This window comes from Mustela erminea, chromosome 14 (assembly GCF_009829155.1).
Source record: "Mustela erminea isolate mMusErm1 chromosome 14, mMusErm1.Pri, whole genome shotgun sequence".
Classification (NCBI taxonomy): domain Eukaryota; kingdom Metazoa; phylum Chordata; class Mammalia; order Carnivora; family Mustelidae; genus Mustela; species Mustela erminea.
In genome coordinates, this window is record NC_045627.1 from 38929053 (window position 1) to 38942912 (window position 13860).

The window sequence follows — 13860 nt, forward strand, 5'->3', positions numbered from 1 at the left end:
AACTGGAAATCAGTTTATATCTTTCCTTGACCATCTGAGATGATTTGAGAGCATTTTTTTAAATTTACCTTACCCCTAGAACAAGGGCAGCAAGTTTTTCTGTGTAGGCCAAAAAGTAGATATTTTAGTCTTTGTGGATCATATGGAATCTGTTGAAACTAGTCAAGTCTGATTTATAGTGAGAAAACCCTCATAGATAATAGATGAATGAATGGGTGTGGCTGTGTACCTGGAAAACTTTACAAGGTTGTATAGTGGGCCAGAGTTTTGATAAAAGATAATGTCTAGAGCCCACAAAAGTCATTAATTTTTCTCTACTATCTATGAAATCATGTGGTAGTTCCTTTAGTTTTCAATTGAATCCTTTTTTCTTGTCCATCTGGTTGAGTATGCTTTTTGAAAATGCAAAATTTTTACTTTTTTTTTTTTTTTTTGGTGGGGCTTGAACCCTTGACCCTGAGATCCAGGCTAGAGCTGAGACCAAGAGTTGGACGCTTAACTAAGTGAGCCACTCAAGTGCTGCCCCAAAATGCAAAACTTTTTAAAAGGGAACTTTAAAAAATGTATTCGAAAAAAGGTATGTCACAAGAGCTTAGTGGCGTGGACCAAGTATGTTGTCCAGGCTTCATTTTTAGTGCTATCAGCCTGAGACACATATCCCAGTTCCACTATTACTAGAAATTTGAGGGGAAGGTCTGGCGATCAACTAATTGACAATAACTAACTCATCACCTAACTAGTCTAGTTACATTTCTATTCTGTCATTCCACTCTACATCAGTAATACTCTACAAAATTTGAAAAATGGGTGCCATAAATATTACAGCAATTATGAAGTGACTTGTGGGTTCTTCCTCCCCAAAACTAATACCACCCTGAGAAAAACAGACAAATCCAGACTGAAGGAACGTTCTACAAAATGACCAGCTGAAGAGGTTAGGCTTGTGCCTGTTGTAGATTGCTCTTCGTAGCAATCACATTCTTTCCATTTTATTTTATTTATTTTTTCAGTGTTCAGGATTCATTGTTTATGCACCACACACAGTGCTCCATGCAATACGCGCCCTCCATAATTACCCACCCTCCAGGCTCACCAACCCCCTACCCCTCTCCCCTCCAAAGCCCTCAGTTTGTTGTTCTCAGAGTCCCAGTCTCTCATGGTTCATCTTCCCCTCCAATTCCCCCCAACTCACTTAAACAGTTTTTTCGTGGTGCTTCCCTACATGACTCAGTGACTGAATTAGGCTCCAGTGATTACTGTGGGGAGCCAAGGGTTATTCCCTGATGCCAAGTGCCATCCCAAGAACCAGAATCCTCGGGGGAAGAGGCCAGCAAGGATCAAGTCCTTTTCTTTTGGTTTTATTGCAGATGTTGAAGGATGTCACAGTAACAACGGGGGCTGCAGCCCATCTTTGCCTCGTGACTGGGAAGGCTACCAGTGTGAATGTCCCCGGGGCTTGGTGCTGTCTGAGGATAATCATACATGCCAAGGTAGTACATGGATGGGCTCAATCTCTGCTCCTCACCCCCTGCCCTGCCCCAAACCTCCCTGCCTTCCTTACTCAACTAGGTCAAGATTCTCATCTATTAGAACACCAGCTCCTTCGGCAGCGGGTATCCCTGCATCTTTACTCTGGGATCATTCAAGAGAGAAGCTCTCTGAGAACATATTACCAAAAGTTAATTTTCCTTTGCTTTTTAAGAACTTGTAGTTAAAAACACACAGAGCAGAAATGACCACCTAAGCCAGTTTTTAAAATGTTTAGTTCAGTAGAGTTACATATATTCTTATGGTTGTGCAACAGATTTCCAGAACTTTTTTGTCTATAAACTGAAACTCTATATCCTTGAAAAGAACAATTCCCCATCCCCCACCACCCCGTGCCCTGGCAACCACTATTCTATTTCTATTTCTATGAAGTCAATTACTTTAGACACCTCATGTAAGTGGGGTCCTATGGTATATGTCTTTTTGTGATGACTTTATTTTCCTTAGGATAATATCCACCAGGTTCATCCTGGTGTACCATATGACAGGATTTTCTTCCTTCATAAGGCTGAATAATAGTCCATTGTATTTATATACCACATTTTGTCTAGCCACTCATCCATTGATAGGCTCTTGAATTACTTCTATGGTTTGAGATATTGTGGACAATGCAACTATGAACAAGGGTGCGCAGATACGTCCTTGAGATCCAACTTTCAATTCTTTTTGATATATGCCCAGAAATGGGATTGCTGGGTCATACAGTTTCCTTTGCTTTTTACTTATGAATTTCCCCCCCTAATTTCTATTGTTAGTAGTATAATTAGTAGTTAATTTTGATAGTCTAAGACAACTGATGCAGTTCCTTTCTTTTCTAACAGATAATTGGGTAGTGAAACTAAGCTAAAAGCCTTAGAGAACTGATTTTTCTCCCTACAATTACAATACGAGCATCAACAATCTTCTGACAACTATTTTCTGGAAGTCGAGTTATTTATGTTCAGAATCTTAACTCATCATCTAGCAAATATTAATGAGCACCTACCTTTGATTTCTTTATGCTCTGTCATTGTTATGATATATTCTCACATATTTTCTGACAGTAGCCATAAATATTCCTTTTAGAGTATTTGTAGAGCTTGGAAAAGTGAACACAGGATCACTAAAGAAAAGCAATCCTTTTCATATTAAGTTAAAGTAGAATTTATAGTCAGCATTTATGGTTTACTGAACAATGCAAGGATAATCTGGAACTCTTCCCCAAGTACACTAACGTTGTTTTTTATTACCTCTGTTTTATGAGACATAATTAATGGTAAAGTCAAAGCAGTACTGTTATGTAATTGAAGCATATATCAAAGCAGTACTTTTTCTGTATTGACAATAAATTGTTTGTACTAAAAGTTATTCCGTGAGGTGTTTCAGTTCATAAAACTATGCTATCCATACTTTGAAATAAATGTTGAATCAAGACTTGAGCAATATTTCCTCATTTGGAGATCAGTGTGTTTGAGGAGAATTATTTGACCACAGCCTGGGGAGTTAGGAGTCCTGGTTTCATTCACCAACTTGTTTTGAGTCTCTTAGATTTCCTTGAGGATGGAACAAAAAGCTCAAATTGTGGGAGGGTAAAATTATTTCTCCTAGAAGCGTTCTTTATCCTTCTCCCAATTCAGATTTCTCCGTTCTAACAGTGCCCCCTTTCTGCCACAGTCCCCGTGTTGTGCAAGTCGAATACCATTGAAGTGAGCATCCCCAGGGACCTGGTTGGCGGTCTGGAGCTCTTCCTGACCAACACCTCCTGCAGAGGAGTGTCCAACGGCACCCACGTCAACATCCTCTTCTCCCTCAAGACGTGTGGCACGGTGGTTGATGTAGGTTCTTGCTGGAGGACATTTGGGGGATGACCAAAAGTCAGTTATTTGGGAGGTAGTTGACAGAGGCATGCTGTGTGGCTTGTCATAGATGAAATATTTCCACATGAAAGAATGCAGCTCAAAAACTCGTATGCCAGTCATTTAACACGTGTATTATTGAGCATCTGCTGTGGTCCTGGCCCTGTGAGCACAAGGAGGTGAGAAGAATTCTACTCTTTCCTTTCTTCGGTAGTCCTGTCTCTCTGATATAGCAGACATTTCCCTGAGTGCATCAGCCCCAGCACCAGGAGGCTGGCTGCATCTCCTCTGACCAATTTTTTTACTTGAAGAAAACAAGTAAAGAATTGATGAGGGTCCCTATAGGAGATAACAGATGAGTTCAAGTGTTGAACTAGGGAGAGGGAAAAGGTTTGTACTTTCATCTAAGAATGTGCACCGGAGTCTGAGGGATATGAAATAAGGTTCTTCACTTTGGGGAACATACGCAGTAGGCCTGAGATGACAACACACACACACACAATATAAATAAGAAACAGTGATAGAGATGACAGGTGCCGTTGCAGTCCAGAAAGGGACAAACACTGGAGCAGTCAAGACAAGTGGGCCTTGAACTGGGGCGGAATCCTGTGTGTGGCTTATCCAGGCAGAGAGGAAAAGAAAGGCCGTTTCAGATGGGAAACAAGTGAGCCAGTGTCAGAGATGGGAATATTTAAGGCTTATGCTGAGTGAATGGGCAGTGCAGACTGACTGGCAAGGAACACGTATTGGATAAGGAAACTGGAGAAGTAGGTGGGGGAAGACTGTGCTTCCAAGGATCTGCTTTGTGTGTGAGGGTGAGATATTTGAGCTTTATCCCCCAGAGTGAGGTGGCTGGAGCTGTAATGATGAGATAGCAGTGTACGAGATGGATGGAAATAAAGGGGACCTGGATCCAGAAGATCAGGGGCCGCAGTTCTTGCAATCATTTAATTAAACAAATATTTATTTATTGAATCCGATGAATAGAAAATCAGGAATCTAATGAGACCTGGGGTGGGATATGGGGGTGCTATCCCAGGAGAAGGGGGTCCCACTTCAGGCAAATTGTGTTTGTTGTATCTGTGAATAATCGAGTGGAAATGCCCTGGGGTGGGTTGGAGTTGCTGGCCCTCAGGGGAGCAGACAAGGCTGGAGATAAAGAACTGAGAGCCGTCTGCATAAATGAGGTAGCTGAAGTTCTCTGCCCGTGGATGAGTTCAGCACAAGGTCAGGCCACAGCCTGATCAGCAGGTCTAGGATTCCAGAAAAAAAAATAATAATACACTGAAGCCATTCTTTCCTAAAATACCAGAGCTTCGAATTTGCTGATTCTGCATAGTTCAGGTTTAATGAGTAATACTCCAGAGGAATGTGTGGGTTGACCAGGGAGTAGTATATAAAATTCTTAACAGTCAGAGCATCTTGCTGAAAAGAGAAGAGATATTTTAAAAAGCCTTTGAGCTTCAGCAACCAAATCTCTAATTGGTTTGATGTAAATAGAATTGTGGAGGATGTTACAGTCAAGAATGGGATTGGGTGGGAGGGTGGGATAGGGTGGATTGGGGAGCTCTGGAGAAATAGACATAGTCTTTTTCCTCTCCTGGCCCTGGCCTGGCTCAGGTGGTAAATGACAAGATTGTGGCAAGCAACCTTGTGACAGGCCTACCCAAGCAGACCCCAGGAAGCAGCGGGGACATCATCATCCGAACCAGCAAAGTGCTGATCCCAGTGACCTGCGAGTTTCCACGCCTGTACACCATTTCAGAAGGGTACGTTCCCCACCTTCGAAATACCCCCCTGGAAATCATGAGCCGCAGCCATGGAATCTTCCCATTCACTCTGGAGATCTTCAAGGACAATGAGTTTGAAGAGCCCTACCGGGAAGCTTTGCCTACCCTCAAGCTTCGAGACTCCCTCTACTTTGGCATTGAGCCTGTGGTGCACGTGAATGGCTTAGAAAGCCTGGTAGAGAGCTGCTTTGCCACCCCCACCTCCAAGATCGACGAGATCCTGAAGTACTACCTCATCCAGGATGGGTAATTATGCTACTTACACGATTTATTATCCCCAGCTCACACCCAATTTCTCCCATCCAAGTACTAACCAGGCCCAACCCTGCTTAGCTTCCAGGATCAGACGAGATAGGGCGTGTTCAGGGTGGTACACCCGGCCGTGGACTCACACCTGGTCATTTCCTAAAACAATAGGGCACTTCCGTAAGCTCTGAATTGTTTCAAAAACCATTTTTTTTAAGATTTTATTTATTTATTTGACAGACAGAGATCACAAGTAGGCAGAGAGGCAGGCAGAGAGAGAGAGGAGGAAGCAGGCTCTCCACGGAGCAGACAGCCCGATGCGGGGCTCGATCCCAGGTCCCTGGGATCATGACCTGAGCCGAAGGCAGAGGCTTTAACCCACTGAGCCACCCAGGTGCCCCGAAAACCATTTTTTTTTTAAAGATTTTTAAATTTATTTATTTGACAGACAGAGATCACAAGTACGCAGAGAAGCAGGCAGAGAGAGAGGAAGAAGCAGGCTCCTTGCTGAGCAGAGAGCCCGACATGGGGCTTGATCCCAGGACCCTGGGATCATGACCTGAGCTGAAGGCAGAGGCTTTAACCCACTGAGCCACCCAGGCACCCCTCAAAAACCATTTATTGACATTGGAGGTAAAAACTGGTGAGGGAGCAGGAAGTTGAGAATGACTCCAAGGGGTCTAGCACGGATGACTGACTAAATGCCGTTAACCCGGATGGATGGCCATAAGGAGAAAAACAGATTTGAGGTGAAATATTGAATACGACAAGTCCAGATAATACTATTGAATTGTAAATGCCTTCAGGATACATGGGAAGAAAAGGTCAGCGGGCAGTTGGAAATGTGTATCAGACCCAGGAACAAGGTCAGGACTAGAGAGAGATAAAGGACCAAGTATCATCCGTGTTTCTATTGGAAACATAGAATTGATTAACCTGATTAGAGAGAGGGTAGAGCGTGAGTGTGAGTGTCGGGGCTGGGGGAAGGCAGATAATTGCAAGCGGATGGGGAAGAGGAAGCAGCAAATGTCAACTCCTCTTTTAGGAAGCTTGGGAGTGAAGGAGAGACAAGAATTACTTAGAAGGTTTTAGGAGAAGAACGATCAAGTGAAATTTGGTTTTTGTTTGCTTGTTTTTGTTGTTGTTGTTGTTTATTTATTTGACAGAGAGAGAAATCACAAGTAGGCAAAGGTAGGCAGAGAGAGAGAGGGAGAAGCAGGCTCCCTGCTGAGCTCGATCCCAGGACCCTGAGACCATGACCTGAGCTAAAGGCAGAGGCTTAACCCACTGAGCCACCCAGGTGCCCCTGTTTGCTTGTTTTATACAAAAGAGATTTCCTTATTTCCTAAGGATCCCTAGATTGAGAACTGTGTGTGTCTCACGAGTTTTTTGGAGGCCTAGCAGTTGTCACACCCATTGCTCAAATTCCCAGGAAAAGGACACCCAAACCCCATACTCATGGTAGAATCTTATCAGCTTCTTCCTTGTTCTCAGTGTCAGGTGGGACATAGCTCAGGTAGGGTCAGGACCCGCAGCTCACTGAAAGCGACATGGTGTAACAAGAGAACCACCTGGGCCGTGCCCTAGGCTAATGGGCCTCATAGACTCTGAAATGTCTGCTTAGTTTTTCTCTGCTGGCTCTCTCACCGCAGGCATCCTCCATCTGCTGCCGTCAGTCTCTTGCACAGGGATGTTCAACTTTAAAGCACATGGGATCAAGCAAGAGGCTTTTGTGGAAGAAGCAGTGCCCCCAGACTTGTTCTCTCTGTTCCGCTCTGTCTTAATTCCAGCCCTTACCTTTCACCTGGATAGCAAAAACAGCCTCACGACGGCCCCCTGAATCCCAACTCTCAAATCTCAGCTCCAAGAATCCCTGGGTAACCAGTCAAAAGACAAACAAATGTTAAAAATTGGGGGGGGGATATATATATATTCTATATATATAGTATATATATATATACTATATATATGTATATATGTATATATATTATGTATATATATTCAATATATATATACTATATATATATACTATATATATATATATTATGTGTATATATATATATATATATATATATATATTTTTTTTTTTTTTTCCAGATCCTTGCTAAAAACCTTTGATGACTCTTGATTTCCTTTGGTTGGTAAATTTAACTGTTTGCCAGCAGGAGTACTTGTAGCCTCCCTTAGCTTGTTTTCAGAACATGGAAAATGTATCATTCTGAGCTGCTTTGCATGGCCAGTAACAGGTCTCATAGGTGTCTGTAGTTCTTTGGATTTCTTGCCATCTTAAAATTACCTCCACAAAGTCTTAAAATGAAAAGTAGAAGAATCATTTATTATTTATTTTTTTCATTTGCATACCTAATGCTAAGGAGATTAAGGAATGGATTTACTTTTAGTGGGGAGTAGATGTGGGTTCCTTTATTTTTTTTTTAATGGCTGTATTGGAGTACCATTCTCATATACAACGAGTATACACATTGAAAGTGTACAGTTTAAGTTCTGATGTATGCATTCATGAAGCCATCACTACAGTCAAGATAGGGAACATTTCTCTCATTCCAAGAGTCTTTTCCTACCCCTGTATTTACTTTTTGCAAAAATAAATGCATAATCATAACTCGCTTATTGACAAAACATGTAATCTACAATCTTAGTAAAGCTGGTAAAGTTTATTTATATATTTGTTATTCAGATGTTCAGTTAAGGACTATCTGCTTTTTAATTTTCTAGCCCTTAGCACATAAAGAATTGCTAAAAAAATATATATATATATATATATATATATATATATATATATATATATATGCTGCAGGAGAAATTAAAATGCTTAAAAGCCAGAGGCAAGAATTAAAAAGCACAGCAGTAGAGGTATATTTAGTAAACAGGCAAATGGTCCCATCTCTGGAACAATAATGGAGAGTACTGGAATGGTGTCTGTGAGACGATTCCTCCAGATAAAATCCGACTCTGAGCTTGGCTCGCAGTGCCTCACACACAGACCTCTGCCCTCTCCAGTTTCTGTTCCCAGCAAAGGGAACTACAGGCAATTCCCAGACTCTATTATTTCCTACACCTTCCTCGCTGCACCTGCTGTTTCCTCTGCAGAAATCTCCTTTTCTTCCTGCCCAACTCTCCCTGTTCCTTCAAGATTCAGCTGGATTTTTTTCCTCCGTGAAGCCTTCCTTGATTCCTTCTGCCCTGAGCTGGAAATTTTCCTTCTTTTTCTTTTCCCCTCTATGTCTATCCTATAGTAAGGGTCATTAAATAGCTGTCAAATGAACTACTGAATGGACATTTATCATAATAATCATCTGAAGCAAGTCCAGAGCCCTAAAATAAACATAATGCAGTAAGCTTACATTTATAAATTGTTTGATTATTCATTGTTCTCAGCTTGCATTTAAATCAGGTCATTTTCCCCTGATATTTAACACAGCTCATTCACCTCTCTCCAGTTTTAGTTGGCGTATGCTCAGAGAATACAAAGCAATTTAGTGCAAACCTCAGCAAAGTAGAATTAGAAAAGTAATCTCCAGAAAAAGAAACATTGAATTCCAAAGTGAAACATTGGACAACTTTTGAGTAATCGATTATTTTGGATTATCCTATACCATCCTTACTTTCTTTTAGCACGTGAACTTAGAGTTGATGAACCACATCATGGTTTGACCAGCAAACACCAGGTCAAGAGCCAGAATTTGTCCTGGGTCCTATTCTGTAGTATATTACCCCATAACAACTCTTCCTGCCTCATTTTCTCTCTTAAAGAAAAAAATGGTATTTTTAGGTAAAAAGAATTGAAAATGGGGAGGCCCTTAGATGAAAAGTGCCGTTTTGATATCATGTTACTATTTTTGTCCTAGATACAGACTGTAAAGTTCTTGACATCACAGACCATATTATTCATCTTTATATCCTCTGCAGCTCCCAACAGAACATGTTGCACAGACTAGGTATGTGATAGGTATTTGTTATAGAACATAATCAAAAGACGGTATATATTAACTTTACCTCAAGAAAATGAAAATGAAAACATAAATACAAGAAATAACTGAAACTGCATAATATATTTAGATTCTCTTCAGGTCAAGGGAATATGGACGAGGGGTTATTATATATCACAATGTCTTCTTTTTAAACAGTTTTATTGGTTTTTTTGAACTGCACTGAAACAGTACTTAGCAATGAACTAGAAAGCGATCTGTAAGCACGTGAAGCAAGGATCCAGTTTCATAGACTTTTCTTTCTGGTCCCCACATTTTTTTTTTCCTGGACTGGTAGACAAGAACTAATAGGTATCCAGAAAAAGGAAAATACCCAGAATTTAAAGTTCCTTTAAAATTCACAGTGGGAAAGACGATACAAGTGTAATCTCTGTCCTCTCAGGAGAAAATGTTCATCAAATACTAGACCTTGGTCTCAAAATTGAGAACCGGTAAGACTTCTTTTCCCCAGCTAACCTTGAGGTGAGCCTAGGACTTTCGCTTTAAGCAGTAGACCTGAGATGGAAACCCCAAGACCCTATCAAACTACAACTCTGCACTAAATGTTGGGGGAAAATGAAGTTCAGCAATTGGGAGGAGATGGAACCTTCCCAGTAGAACCAGTTACTCTCTCTGGAACTTAAATCTTTATGCAGCTCAGTGTTGCACACATTGAGGCTTGCTCGCCTCTGAACCCTCGTTGGGGGTTAGTGTGTATTAGGTGCCCAATAAATATTTTTGAAATCTCAAACCAATCATCAAGTATGTGAATGCAGAATTCCTGTGATGTATTACAAAGGAAAATACAGCCTTCCAGAGATATCTTCATTTCAAAAGGTATCTTTGAAAGAAATGTGGTTGCTGTTGCTCCTGCTTCAATACATTGATGTATCGAGAGGTCCTCGTGCCCAGTTCGTGGGTACAGAGAATGAGAGATGGGACAGACGGTGTTCATGAGCAGGGCTGAAGACGACTTTGCAAGGAGGGAATTTCATTTTTCCTTCATTCTCAAAAAACTTGAGTGCAGCCCAGCCTCCACCCAGTCAGCATTTCTTTGGACTAAACACATTGGACCAGACTGTTTTTCCATCTCTGCTGAAGCCATCAAGTCTTACGTGTTCTCCTGTCCTGCTTTTAGTTGTGTTTCAGATGACTCCGTGAAGCAGTACACAGCCCGGGACCACCTAGCAAAGCACTTCCAGGTCCCGGTCTTCAAGTTTGTGGGCAAAGACCACAAGGTGAGCTGAACACCTTTATCTTGGAACCCACACCGCACCTCCTCTGCACCTCCTCCCCCACCCCCAGGATCCTGGCCCTTATTTCTTGGCGTGCCTGTTTGTTGACGTTCTCTGTGAGCTCACAGTTGGGATCTGCATTACCTCTATGAAAAACACTGCAGAACTAGCTATCTAGAATGTCACAATTATCTGCCTTTCTTCCAATAAAATCACTGTGTTTGTCCAAAGAAAATACTATATGATCATAATTTTATTTTTTTTAAGTTCTATTTTATTTAAGTCACTTCTATGCCCAGCGTAAGGCTTGAACCCACAACCCTGAGATCAGGACCTGAGCTGAGGTCAAGAGTCAGATGCCTAACAGACTGAGCCACCCAGGCACCCCTATATGATCACAATTTTAAACTGTTGTGGGGGGGTATGGTTGAAAAGCCTGTGCGGTAGTCATATGGCAAAGTATATGGGTAGAAAATTCAAAGAAAAGACAAATAGTGATTTGTTCAGTGAAAACAGTACTTAAAATGCCAATTAAAACAATTATAAGTCATTACTTTATACATAGTAAATTTATAAAAATTGTAAATCACAATGCTTGCAAAGTTATAGGGAGAAGTATATAGTGGCAGTATAAAGGGGTATGGTTTCTGGAAAGTTGTCTGGTAATATGTAGTAATAACCGTAAAATCATCAGATTCTTTTATCTAAAAATTCTAATTCTGACAGTTTCTCAAAAACAAGCAAGCAAAAAAAGAAAAATGAGATTTGTTGTATGTTATAGAGAAGGAGAAAAAGTCCTCCAACAGGGCTACCACATATCTATTAGTGTAATATTAAGCAGTTATTAAAATGAGAAATATAGAAAAAGGAGATATTAAAAGTCATATGTCATAACAATTCACATGCATATTGAGTATGCTGCATTTTTTAAAAGATTTTATTTATTTATTTGACAGACAGAAATCACAAGTAGGCAGAGAGGCAGGCAGAAAGAAAGAGGAAGAAGCAGGCTCCCTGCTGAGCAGAGAGTCTGACTCGGGGCTTGATCCCAGGACCCTGGGATCTGACCTGAGCTGAAGGCAGAGGCTTTAACCCACTGAGCCACCCAGGCGCCCCAAGTATGCTGCATTTTTGAAAAACACACATACACAGAGGTTATAAGAGGCAATAGAGAGAATGTTAAGGTGGAAACTTTGCTTTTTCTTAGTAGAGTTGTTGAAATGTTTAAACCAAAGGAAGTTTAAGAGACCAGCTATCTTTTCCACACTGCATTTAAGTGAATTCATGTCCTTTCCTCTTTTATCACTCTTCTAGAACAACTGTTAACCATGATGGCTAATCCTGATCTCCCTCCCCAAGCAGGCAGCATGATTTGGGAGGTAACTTATAGAAAAAAGCTTGGACAAAGAACTTGTTACTTTACACAGAAGCATGCAGGCACCTATGTTTTTCCCAGACTTTGATGTGAAGAACAAAGATGTTAATGTTATTAGGTGTTCCCTTCTCGAAGGTCTCTCCTGTCCCTATACAAAGGCAGGAGTTATGCTTTGGCGGGGGAGTTGGGTAGATCACCCACATGACTCCATATGTTTGCCCACCTGACCAATGGTGTGAATCTGGGCAAGTTGTCTAACTTAAGTCTCAGTTTCCTCATCTGTAAAATGGGGATGATGACATCCACCTCAGAGGGCTGTTGTTTATATGAAATGAGATACTATATATGAAACATCTGGTATAGCGAGCGTCTGGCTTCCAGAAGGGGCTCTACAAGCAGCATCTGTTATCACTATTTTTGTTAATTATCATTTATGGTCTTTCCAGGAAGTGTTTCTGCACTGCCAAGTCCTTGTCTGTGGACGGCTGGATGAGCGTTCCCGCTGTGCCCAGGGCTGCCACCGGCGAGTGCGTCGTGAGGCAGTGGAAGGAGAGGATACAGCTGGTCCCCAGAGCCAGATGCTGACGGGTGGCCCGATCAGGATCGACTGGGAGGACTAGGACGGCCCCACACCTGACTCCTGGCTCTGGGTTGCCCACCTCTTTAGAACTTCTCCCCACTGAGAACTTCAGTCAATACCCTAGAACACGGCATTCTTTAAACCTCATACTGTGGGTTTAGACAGACTTCCAGAACAGACTCATTCTGATTCGGGCCCCTGGACTGGGAAAAGTCACTTCACTGCTGACTGACCTGACCCACATGGGGCTTCATCCTCCTGACATTGAAAGCTGCGCTGTCCCTTCCGAAAGCAGCTCACTCCATTTCCCACGTTTCCTCCCTACAATAAAACACCCAGTGTAGGATACAATAGGACCACTACAACCAAAAGTTGGGCATGATACTCCAAACTTCAAACTTAAAATAAATTAAATAGTTGCTTGAAATTATGACTTAAATACCCAATAACTCCTTAAATATGTAAATAATAATCATACCCTGAAATTTCGATTCAAGCACAGAATATTTACAGGGGATTAGGAAGTTTATCGATGTAAGTGTGTACTGAAAGTTACTATTTGATTTTCCTCTTGCATGATGTTTTCTTTTTTGAAGTTTTTATACCATCTTAAGTGAAATATTTTCAATTAAATTTATTAACATGCGGGGCACCTGGGTGGCGCAGGGGGTTAAGCATCTGACTCTCAGTTTTAGCTCAGGTTCTGATCTCAGATTGAGCCCCATGTTGGGCCCCATTCAATGTGGAGTCTGCCTGAGATTCTCTCTCCCTCTGCCCTCCTCTCCCCTCCAAAATAAATAAATAAATCTTTAAAAAGTTTATTAACATGGGGTGCCTGGGTGGCTCAGTTTCTAAGCATCTGCCTTTTGCTTGGGTCATGATCCCAGGGCCCTATGTTTGGCCCCGCATTGGGCTCCCTGCTCGGTGGGAAGCCTGCTTCTCCCTCTCCCACTCCCCTTGCTGTGTTCCTTCTCTCACTGTGTCTCTCTGTCAAATAAACAAACAAAAAAAAAATCTTTTAAAAAAATTTATTAACTTGCATGTAAGAGGTCCAACGACTGAACTGTAAAAAAAAAATTAAAGTTTGGTACCATATGCCCTGTTATTTGGCATTGTATGCCCCGAGAATAAATTATACCATAGTCCATTTTGTAAAATTATACCATACTCCATTTTGTAGGTAGATGCTCAATAAATTTTATTGAAATAAATATTATAAACCACAGGAATAAATTTTATATGCAATTTTGTATTTAAAATGTTAT

General features: G+C 41.4%; 1 protein-coding gene across 1 annotated transcript in view; it reads left to right on the forward strand.

Moving 5' to 3' along the window:
* OIT3 (oncoprotein induced transcript 3) overlaps positions 1–13235 on the forward strand; it is a 28287-nt gene extending 15052 nt beyond the window's left edge. Inside the window, 5 exon segments of the mRNA XM_032313951.1 lie at positions 1368–1490; positions 3202–3362; positions 5004–5419; positions 10544–10643; positions 12462–13235. Coding sequence (XP_032169842.1) covers positions 1368–1490; positions 3202–3362; positions 5004–5419; positions 10544–10643; positions 12462–12635 — 974 coding nt within the window. The 3' untranslated portion in view covers positions 12636–13235.
* The last annotated feature ends 625 nt before the right edge of the window (positions 13236–13860 follow it).